The sequence below is a fragment of the Candida dubliniensis genome, chromosome R (genome assembly GCF_000026945.1).
Source record: "Candida dubliniensis CD36 chromosome R, complete sequence".
Taxonomy (NCBI): Eukaryota; Fungi; Ascomycota; class Pichiomycetes; order Serinales; family Debaryomycetaceae; genus Candida; species Candida dubliniensis.
In genome coordinates this window covers 733,672-754,607 of record NC_012867.1, presented here as the reverse complement: position 1 = coordinate 754,607, position 20,936 = coordinate 733,672, and the positions used below count along the sequence as shown (strand labels likewise).

Here is a 20,936-nt window from a genome sequence, read left to right as displayed (position 1 = left end):
ACTTCCAGCTTCACGACAACTTCTTTAACTTAGGATGAATGAAGCTTGCTCTACATTTAGACATAGTTTAGGAATATATTATTTTTTTATAGCATGGTCAGCGATCGTGTTAGGGGTTTTCTCTACACGTGATGAAGTGATTTTTGAGTTTTTTTTTCTCCTGCTTTTTTCCAGATATGCCAATCAATGAAATTCTTTGGTAGAAGAGCTAGTGCCACTGAAACTTATGGGGAGGAATATCTACAATTACAAATGACCGTAACTTACTTGAATACCACGCCCAAGACCCCAGTTTATCATAAGCCTCCATTAGAGAGATTTGCCACTACAAACATATTTGTTTTGATCCCAGGAAACCCCGGATTGGTAGATTTTTACATATCGTATTTGGACTCAATACGTAAACACTTTCCTCAGTTCGAAACCTTATGTATTGGTCACGTTGGATTTCTAGATTCAACCAAGAGAAAAACCTACGATGTTTCCTATCAAATTGAACACAAATATGATGTTTTGAAACAGTTGATCTTAACTAAGAATGAATCTAACATAATTCCCAATTTATATTTTTTGCATCATTCAATGGGGTCTTTTGTTTATCAACGCACAATCAGAAGATTGTACCACGATAAGAATTTGAATGGGAAATTCAATATCAAGTTTAGTGGGTTTGTTACCCCAACGATTCACAATATTTCTGCTTCGTCCTCGGGAAGGGTATTGTCTGGATTAATGCAAAAGAAAGTTCCGATCGTCAGTATTGTGCTTGTCTTCAGGTTTTTTGTTAGTTTAATTCCTGCATTAATTTTGCGCAAACTCTTGTACTATCATTTATTAGGAAACAAAACTGGTAATGGATTTGAAAACTCTGTTGAAGGTGCTTATAAAATAGTAAAATCGGGAACTGTGGTTAAGCAAGCATTAGAAATGGCAAAGGAAGAAATGTTGGTTATAGATACACAAGACGACATCAACGACTGGTACTTTAAGCATTCAGACAATGGTATCAAAAACTGGTTATTTTTCGCTAGAGATGATCACTGGGTTGCTAATGAAACTAGAGAATATTTGATTAATAAATATGGCAACAGTGATAATACAATCTGCGAAGTATGTGATGATGAGGTTAATCCTATCAGCCACAGTTTCTGTGTTGCTCAGAGTGAGCAATTTGCCAATATTACTGTAGAACGAATCAAAGAAATTTGTAACGTAGATTTAGATTAGTAGAATCAAAAGTATAGCAACATTATGTATTTATTAGAAGCATTTATTTTATCCCAAAAACATCAAGCGGAAGAAAAAAAAAAAAAAAAAAAAAAAAAAAAAAGAAATTTATGTAACCTTCCTCACCAACTCATCGGACAATGCCAGAAGCCATAGAATACTTAACTGGAACCGAGATTTGTCAGAAATGCAAAACCGAGAATGCCATAATACATGCAAGGGTGGAAAAGTTATGCTCAAACTGTTATATACGTTTTATTCGTGGTAAACTTAGAAAACAAATGCACGATGAGAGATACAAAGTCAAATTTGGAAGAGCGATTGAACAATACGGAACTCAAAGAATACTTCTAGCTCTATCGGGAGGCGAGTCGTCTTTGGTTCTATTAGATATTCTTGGCTCCTTATTGCAAGAACAGAATGAACTACATAAGGGCAAACAAGGATTTGAATTAGTTGTTGTTAATTTGGATGAATATGAATTAAGTAGCTTGAACAACAGGATCAAGTATACAATTCCAGGCCTTTTGAAAACATACCAGCCAGTTAAAATAGATTTGAAAGTTTTATCTTTGGATTCATATATTGATGAGGATTGTTTGCACAGGATTTCATTAACTCCAGATTTTAAGGCTTTGCTGAAGCGTATCAACCCAACACGAGTGACGTTGACTGAAATATTGCAACTTTGCCCAAACAAGTCTTCTGCAGAGGATTTATTGACAGTTGTATATAATGACTTGATTCTAAGGGTAGCGGCAAAGGAGAATTGCCAAACAGTTGTATATGGCCATTGTATGACTCGTCTAGCCAACGAGATTATTGCCTTGACAGTTAAGGGTCGTGGGTCAATTATTCACAAATCAATTGCTGACCATATTGAAATTGTTGCCGATAGGGAAATAAAAGTCATGTTCCCATTAAGAGAAATTTTGCAAGCAGAAATATCAGCGTATGTAAAGTTGGCCGAGTTAAACAAATACGTCATACTGTCGACAATTGCAAAATCCAAGATAAACAAGAATTTGACTATTAGAGATTTGACTACAAACTATTTTAAGCAACTTGACGCAACTGGATATGCATCGACGGCATCTACGGTAGCAAAAACAGGCGAGAAATTGGGAAGTCCAAGTAATGTATTATGCCAATGTCAAATTTGTGGTGCTGATATTCATCAGAATCCAAGCAATTGGTTGAAAAGAATCACTGTTACAGATCCTGCTCCTATCATTACCAGTGAAGAAAAAGAGTATTACGAAATGTTCCAAGCCAGTTTATCCTTAGGCAAGGAAGATAAAACTGATGGTGCTGACCCAATAGATATTTGCTTTGGATGTACTGTAACACTCGGTGGAGTCAAGGGAGATACTGGATTCGTCTGGCCATTGCACGGTAGTCTGGAATTAAAGTACGAGTATCTTAACGATGACCAGGAGAGACAGAAGGTTTTGAATGAGTTTGTTTTGACTGATGATGAAAGTGAAACAGAGGTGTAGGAAATCATATAGTCGGAAAAATATACAGTGAATTCTATTTAAAAAAAAAAAAATTCAGTTAATTCAAGCAGGAAGAGCTAGTTTTATTACTAATGAACGAGTGTAGTTCACTCTCGACTTAGCTGCATGGCTCCAGCGATTACGTTGAAAGTTTGCTAGCATTCCTCCAGTTTCTTGAACAACAAAAAAATATAGTTCTAGTCTTTTGTACGTTTACACCAATCCTTTTGGTGCTGCTGCTGTTTTTTTTTTTTTTTACGGTACATATTGATTCAGACTTTACTGTACTACATAGGCTTTCATTTTATCGACTATTAGCTAATAGATGTACTCCTCGAACCCCTTTCCCAGTGACCTTTACAGTCTATGGAACCGCAAGACTCGTGATTCTAAGATGTCCAGTAAAGGTGAACAAGAGCACGTCAAGAACTTGTATGCCCCTCCACTTTCAGCATATTCTTCAGATTTTCCAGGTGGCAGTTTGTATCAATTGGAATATACTATAAACACAACAACCAAAAGTTCCCCCCTATTTACTAATACTCCTTTGACTCAGCTGAAACATGCACAATTAGCTAAAATAAGAAATACAGGTTATGCCACTATTAGACCGATTGGAATTGTACAAACAATGGAGGAAATTGAATTGGAAAAAGTGTATTACAGCCTGGATGAACAAACTATGGATCCTGCTGTAGTCGCCATCGAGAACTCTAGTGATGCAATAGTAGGCGCCAATGCTAGCACAATATCAATACAACAACAGATACAACAACCAGAAATTGACTTAGATGCGCAGGTATTTAATGCTGATGAAATATACACCGGTACCGATGATGAAAGAGATTCCTTAGATGAACTGGATGTGCAGCATATGCATGGACAAGTGGGCATTACTATGGATGACGAAGGGTTTATGGCAGCCGAAGTTGAATATCAAGAGGATCATAGTTTGGATTCCGTACCAAACACAGGAATATTGATAAACAGTAGCAACAGTGGCACAAGCACAACCTTTAATTCTAATACTAACACTGGGCGTACTGTGACTACTAATCCTACCACAACGAGTGGTTCGTTGTTGCCAATTGATGAACAAAACGAAAATGAATATTCAGAGCAAGATATGATTGTAGATTAAAACTAATTACGAAGAGTAGTTTTCTTTCTTTATATAATCCACTTTTGCTTCCTGCAAATGAATAGCTGGAACCATCCACTTTCCACACGAGCATCTGGAACCTCTCCAACTGTAGCCCCCAACCTTGGAGGAACATTTAGGGCATTGAAACTTCCCTTCCATGTCAGACTTATCTAATTCTTGTTTCATCCACTTCACTGGTTCCTTGAAAAAGTAGTGAGAGCAATCCAGACTTGCCCGCTCAATAGAAATTATTCTTCTGGAATTAGGGGCTGTCTTGATAAAGCTTGCTTGACGGGAGTCTGACTCAGGGATATCATGATCTTCAATATGGGCACTGCCAGCTAGTATTTGTCGACATCTCTTACAACGAAGTTCGTATGCTTGCTCTTCTTTTACTTCCTTAGGCGACTCACTCTTGTCCATTATCATGTTTCTTAGGCCCCGTCCTGTTGGATCAGCTTTCAAAGCGTTGTTCTTCAAAAGCTCATTGTATTTCTGGTTAGTTTCGTCTATCTTAAACTCCATTTCCCTATATAATCTTAACTGATTCATGAACCCAGGATTTGGTTCAGCATCAGGACACTTTCTTCTTACTGCATGTAGAGCCTGGTCTATACTCAAATGATATTTTTGCATCAAGAAGGCTATTATAAATGTAGCTGACCTAGAAATACCCTGCGAGCAATGTACTAGTACGCAACCTTGATGTTTTTTATTGTTTGAATTTTTAAATAAACCAGAGTCAATAAAATTGTAACTCTCTGGAAAGTACTGAATGACATTTGTAGTTTCTTCATCTGTTATTTCAATCTGTTTCCATTCATAATCTGAAGAATAAGATTCCTTCATGGCCCCAGGAACAACAGAAACTATATGACTTATACCATATTCGGTTTTCAAATCAATTTCCTTGAGAATGGGATCAATCGAAGACAAATATAGTCCTCCTAAAATTCTTGTTACCAGCATCGAAAGCTTGTGTTGTTGGTCATCGGAACTTGTAGTTCTGCTATTTTTCAACTTTAACTTCCTTTTTTTTTTCTATGCAATTTTTTCTGAACCTTTGATGAGACTACAAAACCATAATTTGCTGATAATATATTCACACATCAAGTAATCCGAATACGATTATACTTCATGAATTAAAAATAGGATGGCTTTCATTCGTTAACTTTAGAGACCACTGTAATCAACAGTTCTTTGATTATTGATTCCTTAAACTAAAAATAAGCGCCTCTGTTGAATTCAGGACTTTTACTACAGAGAGATTTGCAAAAGCACATTGCCTGCTTATGCTTAACTAGCCAATTTTGAGCATTCACCTCGAACCCCCCTTTTTACAGCCTTCACAAACGTTTAAACATCGATTCTAATTCATTACTATAAACATTATAACAGACAACTAAATACTGGATACATAACAGAGCGGGGAAAACAAACAAACAAACAAACAAACGATCCATGTATTAAAACAAATCTCTTTAACGACCCCAGAATCTCTTCAAGCCCAGAAGATTCTCCTTGATAAGCTGTCTCGATGGTTTTTCAAATATCTCGTCGATTTCTTCCAAAGTCTTACCCTTGGTCTCTGGCATGAACAACACCTGGTAGAAGAAACCAAGGAACGCAATACCACCGTAGAACCCAATCGTCAACCCCGTGTACGTCATGGCCTCCTTCATTCTGTTGAAATTGTATGTGACAGTGAACGCCCACAAATACAACAACGCCGAGCAAATGGTCATACCCTGAGATCTAGTCCCAAGCGAAAACGATTCGGCTGGCACAACCCATGTCAAACAGGCATACGACCCGAAAAAGCCCATGTACAAAATAAGACCAGTGAGATAGACCCCTTCAGCGGCAGCCAAGTTTGTTTCGATGTCGATCGAGTATCCAACTCCAACCAACACCAACCCAATGAAGAACCCAACAAGGTTATACCCCCACACACGACGGCCAAACTTGTCCATGTACAAGATTGCCGGAATGGTACCAAGAAGCAACGACCCGCCACCTACCAAGGACATGAACACTGAGTTCTTTGTGGAAAACCCGATTCTGCTCATCAACGTCGACAAGTAGTACATTACAGCATTGATACCGGTCAACTGACCCAAGGTGATCATCACAACACCGTACACCAAGGCACGGCGGTTTCTGGGGACGGTGACCAACTCAAACCACACCTTGCTCTTGTTCTGTGTGAGACGCAACTCTCTTTCTGCCTCCGCAGCCTGGACCATCTGGACAAACTCGATCTTGCTGTGTCTGTCGCCCAAGTCTCTCAACCGCGCAAACACATTGAATGCTTCGCCAAACTTCCCCTTGAACACCAAGTAACGCGGCGACTCTGGCAAGAAGAAAAGACCAATCAACACAATGGTGGAGAACACCAACGAGGAGCCAACCATGAAACGCCACCCTCCATGCACCTCGTAGAAAATAGCAGCAATGGCATACCCCAACACCTCCCCAAGGGCAATACTGAGTTGGTAAAGCGAAACAAGACTCCCACGCTTGCTACTGGGTACCGACTCACTGATGTACACACCAACACCACCACCTTCAATGCCCACACCAATTCCCAAAATAAATCTTCCGGCGTACATGACGTCCCTGGACCTATGGTTGTTGAAGGTGCCATCAGCCAATTCTTTCGGGATGGGTGCGGCTGCACACAAAATTGCACCAATACTATATCAAAGCATGTTAGTAAACAAACAAACAAACAAGCAGGAACCCAATTTGTGCTTGCTTTGCACCTGTGGTGGGGCAACCAAGATTATGATACATACGTGTATAAGATACAGGATGCCATGAGCGCCTTCTTACGCCCAAACTTCTGCAACGGGGTGAGGAGAATAGAACCAGCAACTGCGCCCAACGGCATGAGCGACGATACCAACGAGTTTTCGTGGCTGTTAAAGTGCAACGACTTGTCCATACCGATGGAAGCACCCGAGATCAACGACTGGTCGACACCAGAAAGAATACCACAGAAGGCAGCAAATATACCCAACGTCGTGACCAACGTCGACGGAGATACCCCAAGAGGGAATTCGAGGTTTTTAAAATTGGTCATCCAAGCGCCCGACTGCTTTTCGGCAGCACCCATGGCAGCATACTTTTCAAACTCGCCATCAAAGTCAAAGTCTGACCCAAACTCCAACCCTTCGTCGTGCTCGTATTTGGGCTTGTTTTCTTTTGTCTCGTCATAGACATCCTTTCCAAACAAGCCAGAATTCTTTTCCAGTGAAACGGACAGCATTGCTAGGTTGTTGTTTATTTTAGATTTAAGGATTATTCGAAACGGTATTTTTTTAAAAAAAGCAGTAAAAACATGGTGCAGGGAATCGTGGGTATTTATAGCAAACTGCGTAAACCTTCACTTTTGATAACAGTGCCCATTTTGCCAAAAGGTGGGAAATGGGGGCATTATGGGATGTTTAGACAATCGTAGTCTATCTGGCGTTTCGGAACAACCACAGAAAAATTTTTCTCTTTGTTTACGTATGGTATCTGCACAAGAGACTAAAAGTGGTTGGTGGTGTTGCTAGTACAAGCACAATGTAGATAAATTAGCCAAATTAAACACTAACATGAGTGGAGTAGCAATTTTCGAGCCAAAAAGTAAAGCATAGTGCCTCATCACTTTGACAAGGGAAGGCTGCTTCTTTATATCGATGATCAGCAGGAAAACAGCCCGGTGACACACTTACAAACCATTAATTTATTCCGATAGATGTTACTATTATTATTTTTCCTCGAGGTGTCTGCCACGGAAAATTGTTATTCCAGAGAGATTCAGTTTTTAGTTGTGTTCCCCCCACACAACACAAAACCCCCAACAAAGCAATTTATACGTTTGTGCTTTCTCTTTTTTTCTGCATTCGTCTAGTTTAAGGGTGAGGCGATAGTTCTGATTGGAGGAGATTGTTTCGGGCTAGCAAACTAACGCCACTTTTGCCAAACAGCTTACACCAAGAGGCTTTGATGGGGAAAAGAGTGGGGTGAGTCTGGAGAGTGCAATGCTAACCACCCTTTTTCCTTTTCTCCTACAATTCAGAGAGATACCAATTCTGGTATACTAACCATTTTTACTTGGAACGGCTAGCTCCCACCAATCTAACAAACCTACTACTCCTATTTAAAAACAATTAAATCTAAAGTTTCCAACTCTAGTGCTTAAACGTTTGGTATTCTTTCTATTTTTTTTATATATTTTTACGTTCTAAATTGTCTAAAGCATTCAATCCTATCTCTCCCCCCCACCCCAAAAAAAAAAAAAAAACAGCCTCTATTGTTCTAATTTGTACATTGTGCAGAAACCCCGTTTGGAATTAAAATGTTGGGATCAATGAAACTTGCATACCTCCTGATATACTCGTCATGTAAATGGGCCTTTAACTTGACCATCAGGTTACCAAATGTTTTGGAACACGACGTGCATTTGAAAGGGGATGTTTTGATAAGCTTATCCATAGCTTCCTTGGAGCGTTCGTGGACAATGTATTGGGTGTTTCTCTGGACCAGCCCTGTTTCTAAGAAAGGCTGGGAAGTGCGGCGACTACAGTAGCCCTCGTTCAACTCAGGATTTAACTCCTCAAAGGGGACAAAGAACTTTGTGGTAAATGAATTGTAGTGTTTCTTATTCTTCATTTTCGGAGAATGAAAATCTTGGGTGATCACATGGACGTGTAGGTTATTCAAGGAAGGTATGCTGTGGACCCCGGCGTTGATGAACGTGTTTCTGAACTCCAGAAGTTGGGACTTGTCCTTCACATCAGAGTAATGTAGCAATTCATCAACGATAAGATCCTTTGCTTTCTCAACATATTCCAGCACCATTTTGTAGAGCTTGTCTCCGGAGAATTCTGGATAGTCTGTGCAGAATGCATCTAGCGGATGGGTTCTGCTTACCTGGCGGTTTCGGGGAATGACTAGCAAGTGTCTGGTCGATTTGGGGAATATATCTTTGATAATAATCACATTCTCGTCGTAGAAGACAACAATGTCGTGTTTTTCAGGGTGGTCTATGTATTGTTGAAATGCATCTCTGAAGCTCATCGGAAAGGAGTGCAATACAAAGAGATTCGATGCAACTAATGCTGATCTGTATTTTTTTTTTTTTTTTTTTCTTGATAATATAATACAAACTTTATGTACATTTGGAAAAGATCTACAAACACACCCACTCACATCACAAGCTACACTTGAGTTTATACCTTTCTCTTTTTAGGCTTAATGTCTTCCGGGGTTGCTGTGGTTTTGGAGGATTCAGTGGCATCTGCTGACAATTTCCCCGCTTTACTGTGATTCTCCAGTTCTTTTTTAGACAATTCGTCATTACTTTTCAATTTCACTTGCTGCAATTCATTGATAAACCAAAACACTGACGCATATAATAACACCGCTATGACCAATAAATTAATAAAATGTATAGATTTTGTAAGAAAAATTAATACCAACAACGATATTATCAACAAGATGAAGGAGACATGTGTGGCTGTAATTAATGCGGGCGTAGTACCTGGCGTGAAAACAGATTCCCATAATTCAACAAAAAATGACATGTTTGCTGACGTATGAAGCCAAGTTTATCGAATGCTTGGTATGTTAAAGATTTTTAGAAGTGTAGATAGATGAATAAGATGATTTTTTTTTCAGTATTGGTTTCTAATGTTGACCTACACACGACCATATGTTGAGAATTTTTTTCTTCTCTCGATTCTTGTATATATTGAAATCGATTTTTATTTTCTGGTTATTTGGGCTTGTCGGATGGCAAATCTTTCAAACAATACTCATTACGTTCACACACCTACACAAAACTAAGTAATCATGATTCAAGCCGACGATACTTTCATCAGTGATGATGAAGAAGAATACTGGTATGTTTGGTTTAATAGAGCACAATTAATTCAATACGACTTTTTAAGTTCAAAATTGTACTAACATATATAATTGTATATAGCCCATTATGTGTGGAAGAAATGGATATTTCTGACAAAAATTTCAAGCCTTGTCCATGTGGATATCAGATTTGTCAATTTTGTTATAATAACATCAGACAGAATCCGGAATTGAATGGAAGATGTCCAGGTTGCAGAAGACTATACGATGATGAAAGTGTAGAATATAAGACAGTAAGTGCAGAGGAGTACAAATTAATGCAATTGAAAAAGGAGAAACGTGACCGTGAAAAGAAGCAGAAGGAAAAGGAAAAGAAAGAGATGGAGATGGTCAACAAGAAGCATTTGGCAGGATTGAGAGTAGTTCAAAAAAACTTGGTCTATGTGACAGGATTGAACCCCCCTTGTAATCCCGATGATTTACACTCAGTTTTACGATCAGACAAATATTTTGGACAATATGGTAAAATCTCTAAGATTGTCATAAATAAGAAAACTCCCACAACGCAAACATCAACTCATCATCACCAAAATCCCGGATTGGTGGTTTATGTGACTTTTACCAGAAAGGAGGATGCCTTGAAATGTATTACAGAATTGGATGGGTCGTTATGCGATGGAAGAGTTTTGCGTGCTGCTCATGGTACAACTAAATATTGCTCATCATATTTAAGAGGCCAACCTTGTCCAAATCCAAATTGTATGTTTTTACATGAACCTGGTGAAGAAGCCGATTCATATACCCGAAAAGACTTGTCTACACAACAAGGTATCAAGATGGGAATGACAGCAAGAAGTCATACAACCTCATTTGGTGAAGAATCTAGTAGTAGTGGCCAAACTAACCACACTGTTTCTGATGATGACCACCACGAAGTCCACAAAGAACATTTGCCATCCACAGCTCATTGGGCAGCTCCTGGAACCACTTCTGGAAGCAATTCTCCTTTGGTCAATAATAATATTCCATTGGCAAATTCAGCAGCATTCCCTACATTAGGTGAGATCGCTCGTGATCAAAAGCAACAACAGAAGAAAGAAATTAAGCCTCGTTCAAAGACTACAAAAGCTAACAACGCTTTGGTTCCTGATGAATTGGATTCAGGTGATAATTCAGTATTCAAGTTTGTCGAAACAACTACTGAACAATTAAGGGGTTTGGAAGATATAAGAAACATACGCTTCAAGGGTTGCGAAAACGGGAAAGTATTGCCTTTATTTTCCTTTAAAGGTAACTTCCTGAATGACACTCAACTTGAAGACGAAAAAGTCATAGCACGTGAAGTAATTGAGAGATTTCTTTTGAGACCTATAAAGAACTACCATTTAGCATATCAAAACCACCCAATTACGCAACAGCAAGCCATATTGCAACGCCAACAACAACAGCAACAGCAGCAGCAGCAGCAGCAGCAGCAGCAAACGCCAGCATTACAGGTAGCTCAATTACAACAAAACAAAAATGACGAGCAGCAGAAACAGGCACAACAACAGCTTTTGCTACTCCAATTGCAACATCAACAACAACTCCAGCAACAGCAACAACGACAACTTCAACAGCAACAGCAACAACATCAGCCACATCAATTGAATATATTGAAAACTTCGGATAGAGTAAACACCTCAACTCCACCTCCTCCTGGTTTGTTTGCTGGAAAAGATGTTGCCACTTCCTCAGATATGCCAAATACCGGATCAGCTTTACCTTCGTCTAGTTCGCAATTGTTAACTCAGTTGATGAGTGGGAAAAGATAAGTTCAACTCTTACAAATATATATTTAATACATAGTACAATAATATTTAGTAATTTGCATATGAAAAATTTTCGGCCGGCTCTGTTATTTTCCCATAGGTTCTTTGAAATATCTCTCGTAACCAGATGCCATATCTACAAACGTTTCTGTGTACTTGGAGCTCTTTCTCTATCAATTCACTTGCCTTATCTGTGGGTAAATTCATATATTTGGTATATGCTTTGTCAAAATCTGCCCGAAACTTTGCAGCATCGCCTTCAATATAATGTAAATACAAATAACGAGAAAAGTGTGCTCTAAATTGATATCCAAATTCTTTTTCAATTTGTGAACTGATGTAGTCATACTTTTGTGTTCGAGTTCCGTTCAATTTGCCTGCCTCGAACACAATCTCTGTGCATCGCTTGGACCATGTCATTGCTCTTGCAGGATTTTGTATATCTTTAGGAATTTGTCTCAACAGATACTGCTCCAGGGGATTATTCGACAATCGTAATGGGGACTTAGATTGGGACTGAGACAGCTTACTGGAAGGTGACAGATTCAATGACACGGAGGATGGAGAAAGTGGTTGACTTGATCTAATCATCATCTTAGACGACGGATTTTGTAATTCATAAGCATGGATTAGTCGTCCTCCTTCATGTGCATTCTCAAATAGCTCTCTTCTGATCAATGCTAAATTCTGAGCATTTTCTATTAAATATGGTAAACTGACATCGTCTTCCAACTGCTTAATAGTTTTTTCCATTTCCCCCAACAATTTCCGCTCAAAATCATTGATTGGTCCCTTAGTACTTTGAAGATAAGATTTATGGACATGATACTCATAAATCAATTCATCTAAAAACTTCAAAATTTCAAACACATTTATCAACCCTTCGTAATCTGGTTCATCTTTGAACGCTTCTTTCAAACTGTTATATTGTTGGGTTAAATCTTCCTTTCTCTCCAAATATGCAGCAATCTTTCTAACAGAAGACATTGTCTTTGACTCAACTAATATTATAGGAAAACAATAGACATAAACAAATATAATAGTCACAAGCACGTAGTGATTTGAATTCCAAAGACTTTAGTGTTTTTTTTTTTTTTTTTTTTTTGTTTTTTCAAGCTAATTTGAGAATGTTGTTACTATGAAGTTCAAATTCCTGTTTGTAAAGACAAAGGGACACGACCATTAACCTGAAAGACGCTTTTAACAACTAAATGGAAAGTATTCATATAAAGTTCCAAGACGCAATAACAGCATATATCTATGTATGTCTATACTATATACAAGACAGGACTATTTACAACTATGTGTTCTAAAATTCATCTAGTTCAATGTTTCTACAACTTTGTCACATTTCTCACATAAAATTTCTGGAGACTCTGAAGTATACTTCCAACATCTGGGACACTTGCATTTTGATGAGTGCTGAATTCTTATCAGAACAGGTTCACCATTTACTCTGTATGTGTAATCCAAATCACCATCAACTAATTTCACACTGGAAACCAAAAATAAGTCATCGAGGTATGACGAGTTTTCTCTCAAAAACAGACATATATGTGTACCTTCTTTGACAGACAATAATACCTCAAGCTCCAACTTGTTTTTGAAAAATTTCTGTTGCTTTAAACTCTCGATGCTTCTAAATATATCGTCTCTCAATTCTAAAAATTCATTAAAGGATTTTTCCACGGCTTCATTCTCATACTTCACGCCTAACTTGAAAAACTCGCTATCCACTTTAAACACAGAATCCTCCTTTAAATTAGCGAATTTGACATACTCTGACCAAACCTCTTGGGTTAAAAGAGGTTGTATTGGTGCCAATAACCCCAAATATGTCTTCATCATTTCATTAAGCACAGTCTGTATAGATCTTCTTCTAACTGAATCAGCTGAATCGGTATACAAACAGTCTTTGGACACATCAAAGTATATAGCACTAGAAATCGAGTTTACATGCGTGTTTATGGAGCTTACCACACGTGAAAAGTTAAAATCGTGGTAAAAGTCAAGACACGCCTGTTGCAACTTGAATAATGTATGTAAAATATATTTATCCAATGCATTCATTTGGTCATATTCAACAGGAACCTCGAAGTCATGCAAATTACCCAACAAGTACTTAAAGGTGACCCTGTACTTCTTAGCAACTTCAGATACTCGAGTAAGAACTTCAGGACTAAAACTGACGTCTTGTTTATAATTTGAAGAAGCAACCCACAATCGTAAACCGTCTGTGCCAAGATACGGCGTTAAAGGCTTTTTACATCCTTCAATTGCTTCTCGTGGCGAGAAAACATTGCCCAAGGACTTTGACATTTTTTGACCTTTGCCATCAGTTATAAACCCATGTGTGATTACTTTCTTGAACGGTGCCACTGGCTGAAACGAAGTTCCATTAGATCCCGAATAAATGATCTTGTTCAACAAGGAGGATTGAAACCACCCTCTATGTTGATCGCTCCCCTCCAAATAAATGTCTGCTAGTGGTTCGCTAATGGTGGCACATTCTTGGAGCGATGACTTCAAAGTGCTCCAAGAAGTTCCTGAATCAAACCATACATCCATAGTGTCTTTTCCTTTAAAATACTTCAGACCATCCATCTCATCTGGGAGCCACCTGGAAATATCTGTTTCTTCAACGAACCATTCGTCAGTTCCAAATTCGTCTATTTTCTCAATAATATAATTAATCAATTTCAAATCTAAAACTGCTTCACCGCTAGCTTGCTCATAAACAATTGGAAGCGGCACACCCCAAACTCGCTGTCGGGAAATGCACCATTCGCTTCTATTTTCAACAAACAGTGTTAATCTATTACTCCCTGATTGCGGGTAAAACTCAACCTTAGAGAGTGCTTCTTTGGCATATGGTTTGATTTTCTCAACGTTGACAAACCACTGCGGAGTTGCACGTTGAATCACTGGTGTTTTAGACCTCCAATCATAGGGGTACGAATGAACAAATTTCTTATCAAGATGGAAAAGCATACCATTTTCATTCAATATATTGGCACATATTACGTTGGTCTTGACGTCTGTCACCTTTGCATCGCCTAATTTTTGAAAGCCTGGTGGTAAATATTTTGCAATATATTTACCATTATTGTCAACTGCTGATTCTACGCTCAACCCATGTTTTCTTCCAACAATATAATCTTCTCGGCCATGAGCTGGAGCATTATGAACCAAGCCTGTACCCGCAGTTTCGATCACATGGTCACCATGCAAGACTGGGTATTCTTCTGAGCTATTTGAAGCAGGGTTAGTGTAAAAAGTGCCTGTTAACACTGAACCCGGAATATCAATATTCGCAATTTTGTAGTTCGGATCAATCTTCAAGACTTGTTCAACTAAACTTTTAGCTACCACCAAAGCTTCGGACTCATTTTGTATTAATGTGTATATCATATTATTGTTTACGCAAATTGCTCTATTCAATGGTATCGTCCATGGGGTGGATGTCCAAATCAAGAGTTTTAATTTTCCAAATCCAACAGTGTGACCCTTCAGTTCGATATATTTATAAAGATTCTCACTTACAACCGGAAATTTTACATGTACGGCAACTGATCGGTGTTTCTCATTATACTCCAATTCAGCTTCTGCCAAAGCGGTTTGCGTGTCACATCCCCACCATACAGGCTTGAGTTGTTGTGATAACAAACCATTCTCAATAAGCTTAGAAAATACTTTTAGCTGATTTATTTCATAGTCATGATTCATAGTGATGTAAGGTTTGTCAAAGTCTGTCATAATGGCGTATTCTTTGAACAGTTCCCTTTGCTTGTTTATCATCGTGTTGGCCCACTCTCTGCATGCCTTTCTGATTTCTATAGCCGATTCATATTTTTTACCCAATGTCTCCACTTTCATTTCAATGGGTAATCCATGGCAATCCCAACCTGGTATGTACTTGATTAATCGATCGTGGAAAAGCAACTCAAAACGATTGATAATATCTTTAGTGATTTTGTTCAAGGCGTGTCCCAAATGCAAATCACCATTAGCATAAGGTGGACCATCGTGCAAAACAAACTCACCTTTATTAGCTTTGTTTTCTTTCTGCCATTTGTAGATATCTTGAGACAGTTGTTTGATCAACGCTTCTCGTATATCTCCTCTCGGAATTTTTGGACCAAAATCTGTTTTCGGAAGTAGGAGTGTTTTTGAAAAACTTTTCTTCTCAAGCACAGCCAGTGATGTGGCAAATGTTCTCACCCTAGCTTTAAATCGTAGCATGTATAAACGTATATGTTGCTGAAAAGTGTCTTTGATAATGGAGATATCTCAGTAGGGCCGTTTTTGCAAACTCCCCAAAAAAAAAAATTTGAAAATTTTCAAGCTCGGATTGACTTATAATTGAATGCAGTGCTAGTGTAAACGCGCAAGCAAAACAAAAATAGTACGTGCAATCGTTTTACGTGTGTTAGTTTCCATTTCATTTCTAACACTCAACTACCCAGTAAACCTACCTGAAAATGTCGAAAGAATTTACCATTTTTGTTGTTGATGCATCCAAGTATATGGGAATAACGGATCGTGATGCTACAGCTTCAGATTTTCTGCGGGCACTGAAATTTGCTATTGACTTTTTCAACCAACAATTGATGAAAAATAGAAAGTCCGATAGATATTGTTTAGTTGTCTACTCAGGCAACACGATCAAGGTACTTTATGATAACGCGCCGTTGTCCCTAACACAAGTTAAAACATATCGTTCCACCATGATTGAAATTCATGAAAATGATGCAGGCGCAGCTCCCAAATATGATTTGGTTGATGCATTGTTTCGAGCACTTGATCAGTTTAAAATTAATAGCCATTATAAATTTACAAGAAATATTTATCTTATTACGAATGGGGTGCTTCCTATTGGTAAAAATAAACTGGTACCGGAATACGTGGATATGGTTTCTAACCTTAATATAAACATTACGTTTGTGTTGATTAATAATGATGGCAATGAACATGCTCAAAATAGTTTACGAAATCTTTGTGGAAACTTTAAAAATTCAAATTTAGTCAGTTTCAAGGAACTAATGACTGCAGGCCCAGCTCTTCGGTTGATTACTCCAAAATGCATTACTGAAGGATACTTCGGGTTTGGTGAACTTGGAAATACTTCGGAAATTAAAAATATGGTACATTTAAATATCCAAGTATACCCTGCAGTTAGAGTACAAAGCCAAATGAGTGGACACGAATATTATGTGGACCCAAAACTGAAACAAAGATCAAAGATTGAGAGATCTACATATTATTATACTCGGACTGAGGATAATTTGGACGAGGATGAAGATGAGGAGGAGGATGGAGTGGAAACTAGTGATACTCTGGAAAGAACAATTGTTCCTCGAGCAGAATGCACTCCTGGCTTCAAGTATTCGCATCGAGATATACTAGCATTAACTTTAGAATTGACAGAAGTGGCCACTTTACCAACATACCCCAGTATTAACGTATTGGGATTCATGAAAACGAACAATTTTTGCTACGCATATTTCACACAAGATGCAATGTATGTGATTCCTCATCAAAAGGATTCCGAGCGCAATAGATTGACTTTTAATTCTATGGTTACTGCTATGATTGAATTGAATTATATAGCTTTGGTGAGATTTGTGCAGAAACCGGACGGTGAAGTCCAAGTTTGTGCAGCTTTCCCAAAAAAAGTAGCTCTTGGAAACCAAATTGGTGAAGTTCTCTTATTGGTCAGAATTGCCATGAAAGAGGATGAAAAGATCGGTCGTTTTCCAGACTTGAATAATACTGATGATAATTCGGTCGACGAGTTGATGGAAAGTTTTATATCAAGCAAGAAATTGCGCGATGAACATTTTGATGCTGACATCATTGATAATCATATGATTGGTCTTTTGAATTCGACATCTACTAGCAAACCTTCCAGTAAGGATACCACGTTAGATAATTTATTATTGTCTTCAAATCCTGCTGCAAGGAGATTTAATTACTACTTTAGGAAAATACTAGACAAGTCCTTACAGGAAGAATCCTTGGAAACTTTTTTACAAAAGGATAAGTTTGTTGAGAGGTATCTTTCTATCGACGAGCCACATACTTTGTTCAATTTAGATTCTATATTGGACTGTAAAGAAGAATTGTTATATACACTGGATTCCACAAAAGCAGATACGATTACAATGAACTTGCAGAAGAAGCTAGATGTTAAATACAAAACTCAGCACAAGCTGGAAAAAAAGAGCAAGCCATTTAATGCAACTTCTAAACCACAGCCGAACGATGGGAAATTTGGCGAGTATTTTGATATAGAAGATATCTTGGAAAACTAAAGTTTAAATAGTCTATTTTTCATATCAAATTCTCTGTCTTTGGCAGTTCTTTTTCTGTGCTTAGAAGTAGACGTGCCATCATCACCGAATCTATCTTGAAGTCTTTGCTGCACGTTGGATAAACCAATTCGCTCTCTTTCAGCATTGGCCAAGTCACCAAAGTCCTTGACATTGATCTCCTGAATGGCCGCAACATCAAATAATCCACGGTATTTCAGCGATTTGCCTTGCTTCCATTTACTAATCCAATGGTTTGCTAATCCACATTCATCAAATCTTTTATCAATTTTTAAAACATTTCTCTTTTGGTTAATACTCTCCAAAAGCTCATATACATTATTAGTTGGATGATCGATATAATCAGTGTACAATTTTCCTGTTGGATCTTGTAAATTCAAAACGTATAACAAGTAGTCTGCCAAGATAACAGGATCAATAAACGATTCGTTAATGCAACCAACCAATGCAAGACTAAGCATTGTTTCTGCATTCTTTGTAGTAGGTAAAAATACTCCTGGTGTATCATATACCATAATCTCAGGATCACGTGAAAGACGAATGATTTCACTAGTATTTCTTGTTACTCCAGGCTGACCACCGGTTCTAGCCACTTTCCTAATTTTTGTGGAAATTGCACTTTCTCCTTCACTTAACCCTACATATCGCAATGTGTTTACCAACGATGACTTTCCTACGTTAGGCATCCCAATTATCATAGTTCTCAATCCTAATGGAGGTGGTGTCTCCATACTATCGTATAATTTCTTGATTTCGGTAATTATCTTCTTACCGTCACGCTTACTTCGACAATCCACAAACATATACTGTTCATTCTTCAGCTTGTGCCACTTTTCTAGTAGCCTGGGTTTCAAGATAGATAAATCTTTTTTGCTATAAAGAATAAGCTTCTTCTTGCTTGGTAACACTTTATCGAATAAAACATTAGTTGTAGAAATCGGAGCACGGGAATCCCTCACTTCCAATATCAAATCTAATTGAGGTGCAAGATGGCCAAACTTTGAGAGTGCCTTTTGGTGATGGCCCTTGAAGTTATTTAAAGGTATATTATAGTTGGGAAACGTTTTTCTTGGAACAAAAGTCATAATAAGTTATTGAGTAGGAACTCCAACGAAGAAGGGTTTAAAAACGGACTGATATATATGACAATAACAAAACGCTTAGAGAGCAAAAGAAGAAGAGGAAGAAATCTTGAAAAAGAGATGTGGTACAAAATTTAGTTGAATGAGTTTTTTTTTTTTTTCATTTTTTTTTATTTTTCTTCAGTTGGATCTCTTCTCTTGAACCAAAATATTCACCAACAATCCTGGCAAACAGTAGACTAATGCCATTGATTATATTTACAGGATATCCTTGTTCAGGGAAAACCAAATGGGCAAAATTGCTTCAAAAAGAACTAGAGATCAGAATCCAGAAAGCAAAAGAGAATTCTGAAGCCGGTCAGAACTATACCGTAACTTATCATTCAGATGAGACTTTAGGCATAAACCACGAGACTTATCGAGATTCGAATAAAGAAAAATTGGCAAGGGGATCACAGATCTCAGCTGTCAAGAGGGATATATCGAGAACAAATATTGTGATTTTAGATGCATTATCGTATATAAAGGGATTCAGATACCAATTATTCTGTGAAGCAAAGGGAAATGTTACTCCACATTGCATTGTTCATGTTATTGCCCCTATCGAGAAATGTATTCAATGGAACAACGCAAAGGAACTGGAAAATAAATGGGACCCGGTTTTGATGCAACAATTACAGATGAGATTCGAGGAACCAAATAGCGATACAAGATGGGATTCACCATTGTTTACCATCCTTTCTGAAGATTCACAAGAGAAAATACCAATCGACGAGATCTGGAACGCTTTAGTGTTGAAAAAAGCGGCACCTCCCAATGCAGCTACTTTGATTAAGCCAACTTCTGGGAATTCGTTCTTGCAGGAATTAGACAAGAAAACACAGGAAGTGGTAACTAAAATTCTTCAACAACAGCAAATCACCCCTGGTGATGTCGTAATAGATAAGAATTTGATAGTGGCTATTCCAACAGGAACTGCCAGCACAGCTCAACTACAGAGGATAAGAAGATCTTACATTGGTCTCAACAGAATGAGATCGATAGACGTTGATAGAATTGTCCCATTGTTTGTTGACTATCTCAATAGAAGTCTAAATAGCGAAGACTAAATACATACTCAGCGTTTCCTCTGGTTCTTCCATTTGAAATGTACTTTCCCATTTGAGTCGACGATCTTCTTTTTGTTTCCTTTCTTCATTTTCTCCAAGTTTCTGCTCATTATAGACTCTACTTCTTTCAACTCTTTTTCCTTTTTCATCCTTCTCTGCAAAAGTTTGTATTGCTTCAATTTTTTCAAGTCTAATCTGTTCTTGGTATCGATATCGATATCATTCAGTTTCAAAAGTCCTGAATTGTCGTATAGTTGATTCATGCGAACTCTGTTTTCTCTGTTATCCAACAAGGCCGCATCTGTGTCAAAAAACTCCTCAGGACTAAATGATTCTTGCTCCTCTATTGAATCCACAAATACAGTATGCTTCCCCAGTGCTCCAAAAAGTTTACCTTCTTTTTCCTTTTCTATCTTTTTTAGTTCATTCAAACGCATTGTTCGTATGTAATTAACATCCTGTGTTTTCAACAATTTGGCCTGTTCAACGGACAAAACTTCACTATCTCTATCGGATATAAGAATTCCTTTGTCATCCGTCTTTTTTCGAGTCATAGCATGGTAGTACTCATCAGGGTTATGTGATTTTGCCTTTTCCTTTAACGCTTTTAATGCTGCTTGCTTTTTATGATAATCAGCAGCACGTAATCTATAATCCTTCTTTTTCTCTAACAACCCATATCTTGCCCGACTCTGCTTCTGCGATCTTTCTCGATGCTGTTTTTTCTGTACATTATGAACCAATTTTGCCATTTTTTAGGTTTGGTTTATATCGTGTTCAGATGAGCATCTCAAACTTCATATTTTTTTCAAGGCAAAACATTTTTTTTTTTTTATGATGGTAAAGTTGTGGGAGGCATGTTGGTCGTAGTGTGTC

At 37.9% G+C, this 20,936-nt stretch overlaps 14 protein-coding genes across 14 annotated transcripts; 6 read left to right on the top strand and 8 right to left on the bottom strand. All coding sequences in view use genetic code 12, as the record gives it.

Moving 5' to 3' along the window:
* Window positions 1–186: 186 nt before the first annotated feature.
* On the top strand, window positions 187–1,227 carry CD36_28650 (conserved hypothetical protein; the record flags this gene model as incomplete). The annotated part of the gene is made up of 1 exon (XM_002421866.1): window positions 187–1,227. One exon carries the CDS (start codon window positions 187–189, stop codon window positions 1,225–1,227), a length of 1,041 nt encoding a protein of 346 aa, XP_002421911.1.
* Window positions 1,228–1,367: 140 nt separating this feature from the next.
* On the top strand, window positions 1,368–2,726 carry CD36_28640 (conserved hypothetical protein; the record flags this gene model as incomplete). The annotated part of the gene is made up of 1 exon (XM_002421865.1): window positions 1,368–2,726. The coding sequence occupies one exon, from the start codon at window positions 1,368–1,370 to the stop codon at window positions 2,724–2,726; it is 1,359 nt and encodes a 452-aa protein (XP_002421910.1).
* A 325-nt stretch (window positions 2,727–3,051) lies between these two features.
* Window positions 3,052–3,867, top strand: CD36_28630 (conserved hypothetical protein; the record flags this gene model as incomplete). The annotated part of the gene is made up of 1 exon (XM_002421864.1): window positions 3,052–3,867. One exon carries the CDS (start codon window positions 3,052–3,054, stop codon window positions 3,865–3,867), a length of 816 nt encoding a protein of 271 aa, XP_002421909.1.
* Window positions 3,868–3,873: 6 nt separating this feature from the next.
* CD36_28620 (dual specificity phosphatase (phosphoserine/threonine and phosphotyrosine phosphatase), putative) lies at window positions 3,874–4,839 on the bottom strand (the record flags this gene model as incomplete). Its single annotated transcript, XM_002421863.1, has 1 exon — window positions 3,874–4,839. The coding sequence occupies one exon, from the start codon at window positions 4,837–4,839 to the stop codon at window positions 3,874–3,876; it is 966 nt and encodes a 321-aa protein (XP_002421908.1).
* Window positions 4,840–5,351: 512 nt separating this feature from the next.
* Window positions 5,352–7,141, bottom strand: CD36_28610 (proton-coupled fructose symporter, putative; the record flags this gene model as incomplete). Its single annotated transcript, XM_002421862.1, has 2 exons — window positions 5,352–6,567; window positions 6,669–7,141. 2 exons carry the CDS (start codon window positions 7,139–7,141, stop codon window positions 5,352–5,354), a joined length of 1,689 nt encoding a protein of 562 aa, XP_002421907.1.
* Window positions 7,142–8,178: 1,037 nt separating this feature from the next.
* On the bottom strand, window positions 8,179–8,940 carry CD36_28600 (histidine triad (HIT) family nucleotide-binding protein, putative; the record flags this gene model as incomplete). The annotated part of the gene is made up of 1 exon (XM_002421861.1): window positions 8,179–8,940. One exon carries the CDS (start codon window positions 8,938–8,940, stop codon window positions 8,179–8,181), a length of 762 nt encoding a protein of 253 aa, XP_002421906.1.
* A 152-nt stretch (window positions 8,941–9,092) lies between these two features.
* Window positions 9,093–9,446, bottom strand: CD36_28590 (V-type ATPase assembly factor, putative; the record flags this gene model as incomplete). Its single annotated transcript, XM_002421860.1, has 1 exon — window positions 9,093–9,446. The coding sequence occupies one exon, from the start codon at window positions 9,444–9,446 to the stop codon at window positions 9,093–9,095; it is 354 nt and encodes a 117-aa protein (XP_002421905.1).
* A 268-nt stretch (window positions 9,447–9,714) lies between these two features.
* NOT4 (general negative regulator of transcription subunit, putative) lies at window positions 9,715–11,540 on the top strand (the record flags this gene model as incomplete). Its single annotated transcript, XM_002421859.1, has 2 exons — window positions 9,715–9,764; window positions 9,848–11,540. 2 exons carry the CDS (start codon window positions 9,715–9,717, stop codon window positions 11,538–11,540), a joined length of 1,743 nt encoding a protein of 580 aa, XP_002421904.1.
* A 45-nt stretch (window positions 11,541–11,585) lies between these two features.
* CD36_28560 (conserved hypothetical protein) lies at window positions 11,586–12,524 on the bottom strand (the record flags this gene model as incomplete). Its single annotated transcript, XM_002421858.1, has 1 exon — window positions 11,586–12,524. The coding sequence occupies one exon, from the start codon at window positions 12,522–12,524 to the stop codon at window positions 11,586–11,588; it is 939 nt and encodes a 312-aa protein (XP_002421903.1).
* Window positions 12,525–12,857: 333 nt separating this feature from the next.
* On the bottom strand, window positions 12,858–15,779 carry CD36_28550 (isoleucyl-tRNA synthetase, mitochondrial, putative; the record flags this gene model as incomplete). Its single annotated transcript, XM_002421857.1, has 1 exon — window positions 12,858–15,779. The coding sequence occupies one exon, from the start codon at window positions 15,777–15,779 to the stop codon at window positions 12,858–12,860; it is 2,922 nt and encodes a 973-aa protein (XP_002421902.1).
* A 239-nt stretch (window positions 15,780–16,018) lies between these two features.
* Window positions 16,019–17,851, top strand: CD36_28540 (high affinity DNA-binding factor subunit, putative; the record flags this gene model as incomplete). The annotated part of the gene is made up of 1 exon (XM_002421856.1): window positions 16,019–17,851. One exon carries the CDS (start codon window positions 16,019–16,021, stop codon window positions 17,849–17,851), a length of 1,833 nt encoding a protein of 610 aa, XP_002421901.1.
* On the bottom strand, window positions 17,848–18,954 carry CD36_28530 (mitochondrial GTPase, putative; the record flags this gene model as incomplete). Its single annotated transcript, XM_002421855.1, has 1 exon — window positions 17,848–18,954. The coding sequence occupies one exon, from the start codon at window positions 18,952–18,954 to the stop codon at window positions 17,848–17,850; it is 1,107 nt and encodes a 368-aa protein (XP_002421900.1).
* Window positions 18,955–19,193: 239 nt separating this feature from the next.
* Window positions 19,194–20,060, top strand: CD36_28520 (RNA Pol II elongator-associated protein, putative; the record flags this gene model as incomplete). Its single annotated transcript, XM_002421854.1, has 1 exon — window positions 19,194–20,060. One exon carries the CDS (start codon window positions 19,194–19,196, stop codon window positions 20,058–20,060), a length of 867 nt encoding a protein of 288 aa, XP_002421899.1.
* An 8-nt stretch (window positions 20,061–20,068) lies between these two features.
* CD36_28510 (U3 small nucleolar RNA-associated protein, putative) lies at window positions 20,069–20,812 on the bottom strand (the record flags this gene model as incomplete). Its single annotated transcript, XM_002421853.1, has 1 exon — window positions 20,069–20,812. The coding sequence occupies one exon, from the start codon at window positions 20,810–20,812 to the stop codon at window positions 20,069–20,071; it is 744 nt and encodes a 247-aa protein (XP_002421898.1).
* Window positions 20,813–20,936: the final 124 nt, after the last annotated feature.